The sequence below is a fragment of the Mus caroli genome, unplaced genomic scaffold (genome assembly GCF_978045245.1).
Source record: "Mus caroli unplaced genomic scaffold, Mus_caroli_1 scaffold_19, whole genome shotgun sequence".
NCBI lineage: Eukaryota > Metazoa > Chordata > Mammalia > Rodentia > Muridae > Mus > Mus caroli.
This window is the reverse complement of record NW_028227274.1, coordinates 22,489,256-22,505,634: the sequence shown is the minus strand read 5'-3', so window position 1 is coordinate 22,505,634 and position 16,379 is coordinate 22,489,256. Positions and strand designations below refer to the sequence as shown.

General features: G+C 41.4%; 2 protein-coding genes across 3 annotated transcripts in view; one reads left to right on the top strand and one right to left on the bottom strand.

Annotated features, from left to right (window-relative positions):
- The window catches only part of Kiaa1328 (KIAA1328 ortholog), a 324,609-nt gene extending 309,181 nt beyond the window's left edge, over positions 1–15,428 (bottom strand). The window contains exons 1-4 of one of the 2 annotated variants that reach the window (XM_085833650.1): positions 15,085–15,428; positions 8,300–8,335; positions 7,554–7,696; positions 891–985 (exon numbers count right to left, since the gene is read on the bottom strand). In XM_085833650.1, the coding sequence (XP_085689776.1) occupies positions 891–985; positions 7,554–7,696; positions 8,300–8,335; positions 15,085–15,382 (572 nt within the window). In that variant the 5' untranslated portion in view covers positions 15,383–15,428. The other variant, XM_085833651.1, reaches the window with a different exon arrangement.
- The window catches only part of Tpgs2 (tubulin polyglutamylase complex subunit 2), a 39,214-nt gene continuing 38,104 nt past the window's right edge, over positions 15,270–16,379 (top strand). Inside the window, exon 1 of the mRNA XM_021150475.3 lies at positions 15,270–15,647. Coding sequence (XP_021006134.1) covers positions 15,566–15,647 — 82 coding nt within the window. The 5' untranslated portion in view covers positions 15,270–15,565. The remainder of the gene's footprint in view (positions 15,648–16,379) is intronic.

Below are 16,379 nucleotides of genomic sequence, written 5' to 3'. Positions count from 1 at the left end.
AGTACAGGATTCCCAATAGAGGAGTTAAAGGACTGAAGTAGTTGAAGGGGACTGCAACCCCACAGGAAGAACAACAATATCAACCAACCATTCCCCCAAGAGCTCTCAGGGACTAAGCCATCAACAAAGGAGTACACATGGCTCCAGCTGCATATGCTGCAGAGGATGGTCTTGTCATGCAGCAATAGGAGGAGAGGTCCTTGGTCCTATGAAGACTAGATAGATGCCCCAGTGTAGGGGAACTGAGGGCAGGGAGGTGGGAGTGGGTAGGTGGGTGGGTGGAGGAACACCCTCATAGAAGCAGGGGGAGGGAGGACAAGATAGGGAGTTACGGAGGTGGGGGACCAGGAAAGGGGATAACATTTGAAATGTAAATAAAGAAAATATACAATTAAAAAAAAGTTTGTTTCCAATTAATAAATGTCATAATGACATTAGTGTTCTATTACTATGAAGAGATACCATAACCAAGGCAATTCTTATTTTTAAAATAGCCTTTAATTGGGACTTGTTTATAGTTTTAGAGGTTAAGTCCATTATCAGCATGGCAGAAAGCATGGTAGCACATAGGCAGACACAGTATTATAAAAGGAGCCAAGAGTTCTACTTTGAGATCTGCAGACAGGAGGAAGAGCCAATCACTAGGCCCAGCTTGAGCTTCTGAAATCCTAAAGCCCACCCCCAGTGACACTCTTCCTCTAACAAGGACACACCTTCTCTGATAGGGCCATTCAAACAGTGACACTCCCTGATGAAGAAGCATTCACATCTATGAGCCTTTAGGTACCATTCTTATTCAAACCACCACAGACACCATATGTTAGCAATACTGTGCTCTCACAATGAGTTGTCTCACCTACAGCTGCATGCCATATGAGGTATTGTCTCACCTGGCTAGTTCTTTAATTAAGTTGGCAATTCGTCTTTTGTCTTCAAGGCATAAATCTTTCAACGATGCACTCTTCATTCCTCTCTTGCAGAAATTCTAGAATAAAACATCTTCTGGTTATTTTACTAAAAACAATTTTTAACTAATTTTTAGAAATTTATCAAATTAAACATGGAAAGTGAAATTTCTTAGAAATTACTTATCTGATTGATTATTATCCACATTTTTCATTTAAACCTACTGTGAATTCCAGACATGCTAGGGAACTGATACCAAACTAGACCACATTTTGGAATTTAGAGAAAATGCACACAGACAGAACTAGAAGATATGCCTGCTAATTACTAGAGAACCTTTCCCCTGGTGAATGTTAGGGTGACATGCGTCACTTGGAAGACACTGTAGCCCCAGGACAGTTTAAGATGTATAAAGGCTAGCTAGGAGACACTGTTGTCAAATTTTTAAAAATCAAAATCCTGAAGAGCCAGATCTAAGAGAAACTGGAATTTATTTTCCTGCAGTGTTCTCACGTGTCAAGAACTCAATAAGTACTTTTTACCTGTTACCCCTCTCATTTTTACAGCAGTGCAATTAGGCAGACACTGCTCCTCTTCTCCATTAAGAGTTCACAGTTTGGCCCCAGTTACAGTGGTTAAATAACAGTGGTGTGGGAACTTGGACTCCAGGCTCTGTACCTAAACACTGTGCTATTCTTTTGGTTTGTTTGTTTGTTTGTTTGTTTGTAGTACAGTAGCTTCTCTCCAGACAATTCCAGATGGGTCTTTAAAGCCATAGAATTCAAGGAGTCACAAGAGAACCAACACAGAAAGGGAACATTTGGTCTTAATTCTAGCATTTGTGAAAGGTCAAAGTGACTTAACATATAACCTTTCACCTAGCCAAAACAAGGAAAGATCCTTAAAATGAATCCGGGAAATAAGTAAGGGAAAGAGAAAAAAGAAAGTGGATTTGGATTTTGGTATGACCAATTTAAGACACCTTTACAGACATCCTTGTGGAAATATTTGGAAAATTAGAAAGGGAAGTCTGTCACTTCATCAGAGAAACAGAAAGATTCAGAACTCTCTAGTATACAGTACTCCATGGGTGGCTTAGGTTTTTATTACTTCCTTCATATATTTCCCATGTTTAAAATTTTTCTATAATGATATGTAGAAATCAAGATAAAATACTAGTTTCCTAAAACTCATTTAAAATAAAAGACATTGGCAATCTTTTAAATTTTTAATTAATATTTAAATCTAAATTAAACTTAAATTGCCATTTAAAAAAGAAGAGAATTAGAAGCATATGATGTCATAGGCAGATCTTTCAAGATGGGAATGAAGTCAATATTAAAGCTTAAAAGAGTCAAACTGGGGGGCTGGAGGCACTGGACTTAGCAACAGAAGCTGGGGACAGAAGGAGCAAAGGCAGCTGCAGGAATAAACACCACAAACTCTGGCACCCAGGTCACAAATTTAGCAGCCATTTAAGTACTGTTGCTGTTTGTTTTCAGGGACGCCTCAGACTACTCTGAGGTTCTGATCATTCCACCTCTGCCTGCACAGGCCTGGGATTATAGACATGTACTCCCCCACACTCACTTTATGGGGTGCTAGGGATTGAACACACACAGCTTCCTTGGTGCTGGTAGGCAAGCACTCTGACCAACTAAGCCACCTCCCCAGCTAGCCACTGTGCTTAACAGCAAGACCTGAAAACATGAATGCATATCACCCCGAGAACAGCACAACTTGGCATATTTCTGCACGAGCACTGCCCATTTTGTGGTTTCACGACTGCCTTTCATCTTGAAGCTCATCCTTCCATGTCCAGTACTGTAATACTGAGCTAGGACTTCAGGGACCCCATTTCTCCTTTGGCATCTGGCTGTCTGATAAACTCTGCTGTAGAAAGAGCTAGACTGAGACCAAGGTTGTAAGAAAGAAAAGAATATAATCCTTCTTGTCTGCTTCCTGGTGCCTTCAGTGCCATTCCAGTCTGTTATTCTCACAAGGACAATTGGCTCCAGTATATAATTGTTTCTAGAACTCAGCCTCTGAAAGGCAGACAGCAAAGCCAGTCAAGGTACCCTGTCACAGAAGTCCAAGCTTCAAATTTAAGCACATGTCCCAACATTCTAAGTCTTACTACTTCAAACCTGTTCTTGTTCATCCAGCCCCGGAAAATGGTCCCGGTGTTTTACAGTCAATACCTCACAATATATTACTGTTTCCTTTTCGCTTTTCCAGTACCAATTTAACAACTTTTTAAATGACAGGGTTTCTCTATGTAGCCATGGCTGTCACAGAACTCTGTAGACCAGGCTGGCTTCCAACTCAAGAGATTCCCCTGCCTCTGCCTCCCCAGTGCTGGGATTAAAGGAGTGCATCACCATAAGATATGTGTGATGGTTTCACCTTGCATGTATGTTTAAGCACCACATGTATGCAGTGCCCAGAGAGGCCAGAATATGGCATCAGATGCCCCAGAACTGGAGTTCTAGGTGGTTTTGAGTCACCAGTAGCAAGGGCTCTGAAATGCTGACCTATCTCTTTAGTTAAAATAAGTGAATAAGTACTAACATATTAGTTAAAAGAAATTTACAAATTACTATATACAGCATTAAGAATTGTCATGAATCCACTGACAAGCAAAAATACTTAGTCCTATGATACATATTGTATGAGTATATAAAATTCCAAACACGTAAAACTAAACATTGCTTAAAAATAAAAATACATCAGTCTGTATAGAACAGGGTTTTGAAAACTATAGCTGAAAGACAAATTTAGCTCACTATATACTTTTGTAAATGAAAATTTATTAAAAACAAAACAACAATAAAGCTCCACCAAGTCCATCCTTTAACATTTCCTAAGACCATCTTCAGGCCACAGGCGCAAAGCTGTGTAACTGAGACAGATGTTTTTCATCTCAGGCCAGAGAGCAAGCCAACAACTAGATTCGACTTGAAGTCTGAACTATGACCTGGAACGGCGTGCTGAATAAACCCTTCCCTCTCCAGGTTGCTGTGGGTCAGAGCACATGATAATAATGATAACAGCCACAGAATAAAACTAGACACTGCAAACAAAACCCTGAGACTACTGAAGGAAGTGTAACTAGCTATGCTTCTCATACCCCGTCTGGTGTACACGGTCTCATGCCAGCATCAATTACAGCAAGTACTGAAACTTGCCATTCTAGTCCAAATGCCACCCAAAAGGACAACTGTTCTGGGGTTCACCGAACATCAGTAAAAGATGAAAAATGTCTCCACAATTATACATTAGAAAGTTTCCACTGAGGAATACCAAATGGCTGAGGAGCACCTAAAGAAATGTTCAACATCCTTAATCATCAGGGAAATGCAAATCAAAACAACCCTGAGATTCCACCTCACACCAGTCAGAATGGCTAAGATCAAAAACTCGAGTGACAGTGGACGCTGGACAGGATGTGGAGAAAGAGGAACACTCCTCCATTGCTGGTGGGACTGCAAGCTGGTACAACCACTCTGGAAATGAGTTTGGCGGTTCCTCAGAAAAATGATAGATTTTATTGGACAAAGTTCTACCAGAAGATCCAGAAATACCACTCCCAGGCATATACCCAGAAGATGCTCCAACATGTAATAAGGACACATGCTCCACTATGTTCATAGCAGACTTATTTATAATAGCCAGAAGCAGGAAAGAATCCAGATGTCCCTCAACAGAGGAATGGATACAGAAAATGTGGTACATTTACACAATGGAGGTCCACTCAGCTACTAAAAACAATGAATTTATGAAATTCTTAGACAAATGGATGTATCTGGAGGATATCATCATAAGTGAGGTAACCCAATCACAAAAGAACACACATGATATGCACTCACCGATAAGTGGATATTAGCCCAGAAGCTCAGAATCCTTCTTAGAAGGGGGAACAAAATACTCATGGAAGGAGTTACAGAGAAAAAGTTCAGAGCAGAGACTGAAGGAATAACCATCCAGAGACTGCCCCACTTGGGGATCCATCGAATAAACAACCACCAAACCCAGACACTATGGCAGATGCCAACAAGAGCTTGCTGACAGGAGCCTGATATAGCTGTCTCCTGAGAGGCTCTGCCAGTGCCTGACTAATACAGAAGTGGATGCTCACAATCATCCATTGGACGGACCACAAGGTCCCCAATGAAGGAGCTAGAGAAAGTACCCAAGGAGTTGAAGGGGATTAAAACCCCATAGGAGGAACATCAGTATGAACTAACCAGTACCCTCCCTCCCCCCTCCCCCCAGCTCCCTGTACCTAAACCACCAATCAAAGAAAACACATGGCGGAACTTGTGGCTCTAGCTGTATATGTAGCAGAGGATGGCCTTGTCAGTCATCAATGGGAGGAGAGGTCCTTGGTCCTGTGAAAGTTCTATGCCCCAGTATAGGGGAATGCCAGGGCCAGGAAGCAGGAGTGGATGGGTTGGGGAGCAGGGGGAGGGGGGAGGGGATAGGGGATTTTCTGAAGGGAAACTAGGAAAGGGAATAACATTTGAAATGTAAATAAAGAAAATATCTAATAAAAAAAATTTTAAAAAAAGAAAGAAATTTTGAAACACTTTCTGTAAATAGTTTCAGTAAATGTTTGGGGGTACTTTGGGCTTTGTCAGACGCCAGTCGCTAGAACAACTCTGTAATTCTACAAAACAGTCACAGCACAGACAATACCTCAAAAAATGAGAATACCTAGGAAGAAGGATAAAGTCAGTAACAAAACAAACTGTTGTGTAGCTGTTTCCTCCAAAATGAAGCCCTATTTCTCCAGGAGGGAAGAGGCCTAAGATCCAGGATGCTACAGAAACTGCCAAGGCTCTGAAAGTTACATCACTCCCTCAAATTCTAAAACCAAGGCACAGTTTGAGGAGAGGGCTGCTGCCTGCAAGCTGAACAGGAGGTAACTTTCTGAATTGTCACCCACAGTGGGCTAAGACTTTGGTGATGCAACTCCCTTGAAGTCACCCAAGCTCTTGTTAGTAATCCCAGGAAATTCAATGATTTACCAAGATAGCCTAGGGTGAAACAGTTTCTTTAGAGTCCTGTCTGAGATGAATACCAGGTTGATCAGTTCTCCCCAGAAAAAGCCACACAACATAAGCAGAAAGACGATTCTGCCTGTGAGGCATAGATTACAAACACTAATGTCAACTTTTGACTGAAGAAAGAAAACTTATCAATTATAGCATTACAATAAAGTGACTTTTACTTTGAAACATATTGGTTAAAACAAAACAGACCCCTCCCCAAAACACACACACACATGTGCCACAGGAATGTGTGAACACCATTATGAAGAAGCCAAAACCAGCACTGGCCTACAAAAGGGCAAGTAGTTCAATGGATAAAGACTACTAGCTCTGTAGCAGTTGCGAAGCATAAATAGATGACCCCCCTAAAAAACTGGTAAGACTAGCCAGATTTGGCCATCTCTGGGTTCAACATGATATCCTGCCTCATTAAGTGAAGTAGAAAGAAACTGAGGAAGAGAGCTGATGTCAAGTTCTGGCCTCCATATACACCAACATACATACATGGACAGGCACAACACACATGTTAAAAAAGAATGACAAAAGCCAAAGACTATAACTAGGGTTTTGCTGCAATCCTACTACTGGGGGGGGTTGAGGGGGGGGGCATGGGGGTGGTGGGCAGGGGCAAGGAAATCATGAGCTCAAGGCCAGACTCAGTTACATAGGAAAGTCAAGAAAGTCTACCTGGTATATAGGAGCCCCTGGCTCAAAAAATCAAAAACAAAACAAAAAGTTTTGTTTTGTTTCTCTTAAACATAAAATAAAATAAAACAAAACAAAATTTTTAAAAAGTAACATTATTTTCTAAGTGAAAGGCATAATAATTCAGGCTGATTTTCTATATACAAATTTCATTCTAATATAAAAGTATCAGCCATCAACAAATACATTTCTAAGAATAAAAACTTAAAGAATACCTAATCATAAAAAATAAATTTGACTTACCAATCAATGCCAGAAAAACATAAAATGTAAAATTTAAATATTTCGAAAACTAATAAGAGAATTCATTTTCCTGGCTAAAGCTTAAAGCACATCTATCCTTTTTTGGAGCAAAACTCTTGCAAAGTGATATTTTATACTGATACTTACTATCAAGGATCATTAAAGGGTTTGTAATTCCTAAAGACACAAAAAGGCCATCCTTTGAAGGTTTTTGTATCTTTACTGAGCAGTATATATAAAACTAACAAGCTAGGGAGAGGCTCAGTCAGTAAAGTGCCTGTCACTCAAGCATGAGGACCTGAGTTCAAATGAGAACATAGTAGCATTTGTTTGTAACTTTACCACTAGGCAGAGACAGGCACACCCATAGAGCCTGAGCAGGGGGATTCAATAGAGACCTGTGTTACAAACAAAAGGCCCCCATGGAAACAAGCAAAACAAAACAAAGTGGAGTGATAGAGAACTAAAGGAGAATAACCAACTTCTCATTTCCACACATGCACACATGTGTGCACCCATGACCCCACTCCACACACACACACATACACACACACACACACATACACACAAGCATGCACACATGCATGCATGCATGCATGCAACATGTATACACACAAAAACCTGGATAAGTAAAACATTACTGACCTGTTCGGCTACTGAATCTCCAGCACCTTTTAAAGACTCCATGGAGACAGAAGCATCAGTCACCCTGGAAGCCTTAACTTTAACATCAACTTTTGGATTTATCAACTTGAGTCTTGATCTTGTATTTCCTTCTGTGGAGATTCCTAAGAATGTTTATTAAACAAGACTTTAGAATTTGATCTTATTAAGTTTTTCAATTTAAAACTCCTGTGTGTGTGTGTGTGTGTGTGTGTGTATGTGTGTGTGAAGAAGGTTAAAGAAATAATTCAGTTAGATGCTATAGACATTCATAAGTCACATTAAAAGCAATAAATGAAATCGTACTGAGAGAGCATTTAGGAAATTACAGGATTGTTTTACCTAGAGTATCTTCAATGATCCCCTCTGACTACTCTTCCAACTGAACAGTCAATAAGCATAATATCTTGTATTTAACCTGAATCAACTTTTTATATTTTCCTTTGAGATATGAAATGTAAATTTTCAAAAAAGAATCTCTTTTCTTTAATAAATGAAGCACTTTTATAAACTATAAATGCGGGCTTGCCCAGCCAGACCCTATGATGAGTCACTATTTCAGATCTTAAGAGGATCTAGTCCAATATTTTAAAACATTTGCTTTTTAAATTTTGTTTTGAAAATTTTTTTATGTTGAAATGGCTTGTTCCATACAAGCTTGTCCCTATGTTTAATTTTCTCCGACACTTAGGGAATAAGGGAAGCTTCGAGAACTTTAGAAATCATACCTGGAACATAAACCACCGACTGGTCTTCATCAGAAACTGGAAGAAACATAAAGGAAAGGACTACAGAACACTCAGATCCATGCTGCCCTTGTTCTGTACACTACGCTATCGCTTTTGACCTTACAATTCAGAATTTACTTCTTCCTTGCTACTTCTTAGAAAATGAAAACAGAATGAGTATTTTACACAACAGTCCCCGGAGCTTTCCCCCACACTTGCTCCCAAACAGGAATACTTTTCTGACATGCACTCTGCCACTTTCCTCTTACAAACCATGCACAACGTAGGAAAAATAAATCATTTCAAAATAGACATTCGTTCTGAAGGTCAAAAACCTTTTAGGGAAGTCAGTCATACAAACACTAAGGAAGATTTACTCTTCTGTAAAACATTTATAAAATATTCCAAGTCCTACTATAGAGCCATGAAAAAAATCTAGGAAAGTAAATATTTTCAAAATACCTAATAAAAATATTTTCAATTTCAAAAGGAGAAATTCAGAAAACATAGGCAGACAGACACACATTTTTCTGTCGCAAATGTCGCATGCACACACACATCTATAAAGTCAGTGATGATTCATTCCAAAGTCAGTATCATGCAGAAGGAAGGCCTCAATGATGTTCTGTGGCTACTAAAAGAACTAAACATAGGAAATAGGGAAAACAGAGGGAGTAGTTGCAGGCATAGGAAAACAATTATTATATATGACATTGTAATTTACTAGTAAAGTAAGTAAATAAATCTTTTAGCTCCGTATCAATCCTAGTGATGGAATCTTTTCCAGGCATTACTAACTGGAATTGCCTAGCAGTATGCTGGACTTGGTGATGCAAGTCTATTATTCTAGCTGCTGGGGAGGCTAAGGCTGGGGGAGCTCAAGACGTTCCTGGACTACAGAATGAGTTCAAGGCCAGTCTGAGTTAAGACCCTGTCTCCAAGGTGGAGAAAGGTGTGGGGTATGAGTGAGGTAAGGGCTGGGACTGTAGAAGGCTCACCTGGAATGAGCAAGGACCTAAGATCTATCACCCACAGTAAGAGAAAAGTCCGAGTTCTTAGACCAGACCTAGCTGAGCTACTGGGTGGTTTCTATCAGCCAACTGCAGCACATGTGCTATCCATCACAAGTTTAAGACTTTGGCTATAGACTAGGTATCACCATAATCAGGTATAATCCAAGTACTTAGGGGATGAAGGAAAAAGATCAAGAGATCCACTACACTAAACTCTGTGTCAAATAAATAAATGAATATTCAATTTCCTCAGAAAGTGGATGGAGCTTTGACCGCTTTGGAGAATTATAATTATGACTCCAAAGAAGCTAACACTGAATTCACCATTTCAAAATAGCTCAATCAAATAAAATGGTATGATCTCCCGAGCACCATAAACCTCTCTTTTACTTTATATCCTTACTCTAACACAGAGCCTTTATACAGTGGGCACTCAATAAATGTTTAATGTTTGAAATGTACCTGAAGAGGAAAAGACAAAGCAGGGAAAAATAACAAGACAATGGCACAGACTATGCTCCAGATAAAATAACAAGACAATGGCACAGACTATGCTCCAGATAAAATAACAAGACAATGGCACAGACTATGCTCCAGATAAAATAACAAGACAATGGCACAGACTATGCTCCAGATAAAATAACAAGACAATGGCACAGACTATGCTCCAGATAGCAGTGCTTTTACTTAGGAGATAATGGAGGGCGTCCTCCATGGGTGTCCTGCAAATAGGTGACCTTTTCTAGATCACTCACAAAGGAGTCTGCTCACAACTGGAGGAGAAGAGCCAGAATGAAAATGGGAACCCTATTCAGCTTCATAAGCTCAAATACGCCCACCTCTCTCCTCCTCCAATCCTGATACACTGCCACCACTCGTACTCTCAGCTAATAATCTGTTTTCTATTGCCTTAAGTCAACAAACTAGTAAGACCTCCCAATGGTCCCTTATTGCTAACAGAAGTGTTCACACCTCAATCTATAAGCAATGGAGAAGCCCTTACACATGCACAGACACACAGACACACACACACACCCTTTTTTCCCTTTTCTCCCAAGGATATTGCTGCTTATGTTTTCAATCCTGTTTTCCTCAATCAACCTTTTTTTGTTTTCTATTAAGTTTCTCTGCTAGCATCTAAAGATGTGCTACTCTCTACTTTTCTCAAAATAGGAAACTAAATCCCTTAACCCTGTATCCCGTTACTACATTTCTTCCTCTTTTACATCAAAACTTCTCCTGAGAAACTTTCCAGTGTTTCCACTTCCTCTACTAATTAGTCATAAACTTATCCCAACCAAGCCTTGATTTTATCAACCCAACAAAACTATTTCTAACGCCCCAATATTGGTGAGCCTATCAATTAATTCATAGGCTTCTTTGCATTGATCAATGAACAGGATTTGATATAAATGACCACTCACCAAAATTGGTTTGCTTAGCTTCATATATACCGCACTCATAGTTTTCTTATGACTTTTATAACAATCTTGCTCCTTCCCCTTCAACTCCTCTAGCCTAGCCATCCTTTGTCACTTAAGGGAGTCTCAGGACTCCTGATTTAGAGTGTTTTCTTTCCTTATTCTATAAGGGATCTTAATTCTCCTGTCCTTAAGTACTATCAGTGAGCTGACTTCTGCCAAATTAATCCTTAGCTCAAGCCAACCTGCTAAATTTAACACTGACATACATAAAAGATACCTGAGAACTAAAGTCCTTACGTTCATCTCAGAGATGGCTCCTCATAAAGCCTTTCCCATACTCCTAGCTGCTCAAGCCAACACCAAATCACAGAGTTAGTCTTAAATGTTATTTCATATCTCACATTCAGAAAACTCTGGTGGCATAACCTTCAACATATGCCTACACCCCAACAACTTCTGACCAACAATGTGACATAAATCCAAATCATCTTTCTCTCACCAGAATTACTGTCATTGCCTCCTACAGCCCTCTCTTGTCCCCACAAAAAATCCTCAATGTTCTACTTTTTACAGTGGTCAGAATGAACATTTTAAAACTCTGTCATAACTATTCAGAATAAGAATACAAGTAGTTACAAGGCCTACAATGTTCAGTCTCTGATTCTACCACCCTACCCTTCTTCTTGGTTCTTGTTATAGTCCCACTTCACTACTGGTGTCTTAGGGTTTCTATTCCTGTACAAACATCATAACCAAGCAGCAAGTTGGGAAGGATAGGGTTTATTCAGTTTACCCTTCCACATTGCTGTTCATCACCAAAGGAAGTCAAGACTGGAACTCAAGAAGATCAGAAAGCTGGAGCTGATGTAGAGGCCATGGAGGGATGCTACTTACTGGCTTGGTTCCCCTTGCTTGCTCAGCTTGCTTTCTTAGAACCCAGGACTACAAGCCCAGGAATGGTACCACCCATGATGGGCCCTCCAACTCTTATTCACTAAATGAGAAAACGACTTACAGCTGGATCTCACAGAGGTTCCTTTCTCTGTGCTAACTCCAGCTTGTGTCAAGCTGATACACAAAGCCAGTCAGTACAACCGGCATCCTTTAATTTATTAGTGACTATACAAGTTCCTGTGTCAGACTTTTCATTTATGATTTCCTCAGCTAAACAGCTTTCTCAAAATCTTCAGACTTACTCAGTCATTATCTTTAGTCATACATCCTTTTTGACTGAGGCCTTTACTGGCTAACCACATAGGTACTTAAAACTGCACAATTCCCTCCAAGTGTGACACCTCTCCCCATTCTTTGGCCTTTATTTTTCTGTCAGGCACCTATAATTAGTAGATACATGCATTCTGTTTATTCGTAATCTTATCTCTCTAAAATGTTAACACAAAATGATGGTTTTTCAACCTGTATATTCAATTTTGTATGGATTCCCAAAAAAAAGAATACCTAGTTTATATTGTCAAACATAAAGGGATAAAACTGATACTTATTTCTATGAGGTATGATCCGAACAGCTCTAATTACTAATTTTAACAAACATTTTTTTAAAAAATAGCATTAGAAGCTGTCTCTTCCAATACTTATAACAACTACTTTGTTTCATTAAGAACTCAAATATTTAACTTATACTGAATGTCCCAACAAAGTTTATATATATATATATATATATTTAGAAAGATCAAAAGGACAACAGGTATGCCAAGTTGATACTGGACCTATATCCCACCTTATTTCTCTATTTCTTTAGTTAGAAGTATTTCAACAAGTTATAGAATGTTTTTGATGATGGTAACATTTTATATCCCCAGAAGGAAAGTAGTATTTGGGATCTGGGGCAGAAGTGGAATAGAGGAAGCAACATGTGAAAGAAATAAGCTAAGTTACTTACTGTTCTCTAACCCTCCAAACAGTGAAGGAATCATTTGCCAGCAACACAGGTATATGAAGTTACTATTTATCACAAAGGCTTTCTGATAAATTCGTTTTACATCAATGTAAAGTCTTCATCTATTTTTATTTAAAAACTCAATGGCATAGATGATAATTATTGCAATGTTTTGGACTACTCCCTTATAGTCCAAAACTGTTAATATTATTATTAATACTGTTAGTCCAGCAAGTACACATTGGTAACCAAATTTAGATCCTGTAGAAAGAGTATCCACTTCTAACACTGCTATGAACTTTATGGATTACTAAAGTAATAGATTCACAACCATAAGATTGTGTTTTACCAGATGATTTAAACTATGAAACGCAATGTGGTGTTCTCAGTATTCATATATAAGATGCCAAAACATTGTGTCAGATAGCACTGCTAAATCAACTGCAGGAGATACAAACCCCTTTTTGTAAAGATGATATTCGGTCATTGATTATCTGCTCTCAGTGATAGAAACTGACAAATCTCTCAATCACATTGATTTGTTTAAGGGGAGCAATAAAAAATCTCTTACTGAATAATACACAAAGAATACCAGACCATAGGTGCACACTATCTGTCTTTCTTCCTAGGGAAAATTTTATCATGGAGTGGTCTGGGAAATGATCACCAATGTGACAGAAAGAAATCACGATCCAAAGACCAAATGGTACATAACTTACAAATTTTTTCAGCAAATAATCACCAACAATGTAATTAAATATAGCTGTATGTCCTATGAAAATATAGAATGAAAGTATCAGAGGCTGAATGTTAATTGGTCATTAAAAAGCCCTAGGAAAAAAGGAGATACCAATAACTTTCCAATATCTTCCTTACATCTGAATTTCTATAGAACATAATTACCACAATTTCAATTTCTTATCATTAGTAGATAGATGGAAATGCTTTATGCTTTACAGTAACTATTCAAAGCATGAGAAAATGTAAAAGATAGGGACTATATTATCACTTCTCTAACAAACAGTGAGTGTTATGACTACATAAGTGCATGGAACACACTAACAACAAAAGCAAAGGTTTGGACCACACATTGTTAATCTGTTCAGTCCCAGGGAAACAGACCGTTACCTCCTCCATTCTATATTAGAAAAATACCATTAGCTGTTATAAGCAAATAACTCTGTTTCCTAAGGCAAAGGTTGATCCCGATTTCTTGACTTTCTAATTTAGTACAGTGGGCCTAATGCACAGATTTGCTTCTTGACTCTAATAGGTAAAAGAAAAGAAAAGGAAAAAAAAAAAAAAAGAATTGCTTTGAGAGTGCATTGGTGCGCTTTCTTCTACAGTACAAGTCGGTAATTTCATTTGCTTCTCACCCACCTATCAGAGACAAGCGATAATTCTGTTTCGAGAGTGTACAACTCTAAACACTCAGCAGCACAGAATGCAAAAGTATTCCTCTCTGCACACATGAAACTCTAAGTAACTCAATAAAGGAAACGGGTAATACAATTTTCTAAGTTTCCCTTGGAGCTAAGCAGAAGAGACTGTCCAGAATGATTCTGCCAAAGGTAACAGTAATGCCTGAAACAATGTCATCGCCTCTCCTAGCAAGCCAACTGGCCTCTTTGCGGGCACTCAGAAACACTGATTACATTTCCTCTCTCAAGTAATGCCCCTACAGGAAGGAAGTATAACCCAAACCAAAGTTTAGGATGCAGCAGCTAACCTAATCCTAGAATTGAACCACTGTGAAATCTTGTCAGTTAGTGAACTGGGAATTCTAATTACTGCGCGGCTAGAAAGCTTCACAGCCTCCTGAACAAAAACAATCCCCAAACTTCAATTTCCAGCAGGGGTGACCCACAATCTAGTAAATCAACACTGCGTCCAGGCATTTCTTATCTTATTCCCTAGCCCCAGCAGAACTCGTTCCAATGAAGCCTACACCTCTCCTAACGATGCGCTAGAAAATTCGGCATCACTAAAGGGCCTTAGGAGACCAAAAAAGCAAATCAAACCACCTGATTTGCTCCTAGTGTTGTGCACTTGGTAATTCCAAATTAAGAGAAAAGGGCTCAGCCCAGCTAGCAACTGTGTCCACCCACACTTGTTCTCCCCACCCCTACAAGCTCACTTCACACCATCAGCCAGCGATCTCCTGCAAGGGATGGCAGAGGGGCGCTTCCAGCCCTGGCTGAGACTCCCCCATTACAGGCCATCTTTGCAGAACCCACGGCTAAGGAGGGCGGGTTACCCGAGAGCCAGAATTCCCACCTAGCGACACGTCGCCGCCAGGTGATGGGCGAGTCCGGCACCCAGCCCGAAGTGGAAAGGCCCGACCCTAGGCCGGGGTCCGCGCCACGCTTCTCTGGACCACATAAAGCCTCGCGCCCCCGCCCTCGCCACCCAGGAGGGCGCGGCGCCCCCTAGCAGCGGGGCAAAGGATACAGTCGCGGCTCCAGAACGCTGAGCCCGGCAGGGAGGGGCCTGCCGCGCCCGCCATCTTGAAACAACCGCCACTGGAGGCGTGGAGCCGGGGCCGCCACGCCCCGGCCGCCAGGCTTGGTCCCCATTGGCCGCTCGGCGCAGAGGCCCGCCCCCGCCTGCGCCTCCGGCCCCGGCGAGGGGAGAGGCTCCCGGCCGAGGCGAGGCGGGGTCGCGGAGATGTGAGGCGAAGCCCGGGCCAGGGTCGCGGGAACGAGCTCCCGGCGGAAGTGCCGCTGCCAAAGCCGCCCGGGCCGCCCATCCTCTCCTGGCGGAGCCCTCAGGCGCTGAAAACTACAACTCCCGGCATGCCCTGAGCCCGACGGCCGCAGACCTGAGGCGGGGTCGGGCGCGTCAGCCGGCAGGCCGGCTGTCCACGGCGGCGCCGGGGACTGGGGCCGCCGCTGCCGCCGCCGCCGCCGCGCGCGTCGTGAGGACGCGTGCCATGGAGGAGACACCGCCCCCACTGCAAGCCGGCAGCAAGCCGCACCTTGAGAAGTTGACCCTAGGCGTCACTCGCATCCTGGGTGAGTGGAGTGGGACAATGGTTAGAAAGGACGAAGGTGGAGGGCTGGGTGCTGGGTGGACTGCAGCTAAACTGGATTTGTCTGCAGAGGGCATCCCTGCTACAAGTTCCTTAGATGGGGAGGGAAGGAGGCGGCAATCTATCCAAGCCAGGAAAGTGTGTGCTGAGAGTTCCAGGATGGTTGCCTTGCATCTGCAAAAAGGAGTAGAAAGAGGCTGCAGGCACCTGGAAGCCTGGGGGACGCATCTCCCTGGAGGCTTCCTCAGTCCAGGCTGTATCCTTGAAATGCAAGCCTTGCTCGGTTGCAGAATGAACGGCAGGAATGATGCTGCCACTCAGTATCCAAGGCAGCCGCTGCTCAGTGCCTCTGCGTACAGCACCGAGCTGTGGAAAGGAGCCAAAGCTGGCAGCGCTGAAGGGGTTGAGAGTTCTTTTCATTGTACGCCACTTAAGGGACCACCACTCCTGGGGCTACAAGGATAAAGAAACAGTGTGGGAAAGAAGCTAACTTCCTAGTAGCCCAAACAAATCGGTAATCTCTCAGTGATTAAGGTGCCCGGCCTTTCTGGCAAGTTAAGAAGAATCGTGTCCCAGAGTTGATTGTAGAATTTTCCAGGATAAAGGAAAGGGGCGGAGTAAAGCTACCTGACAGGTTGAGAAAATATGCTTTGATGCTTTGCTCTCACAACCGCAAAGAAATTGGAGTTTCCCTACCGTGATCCACAAGTTCTCT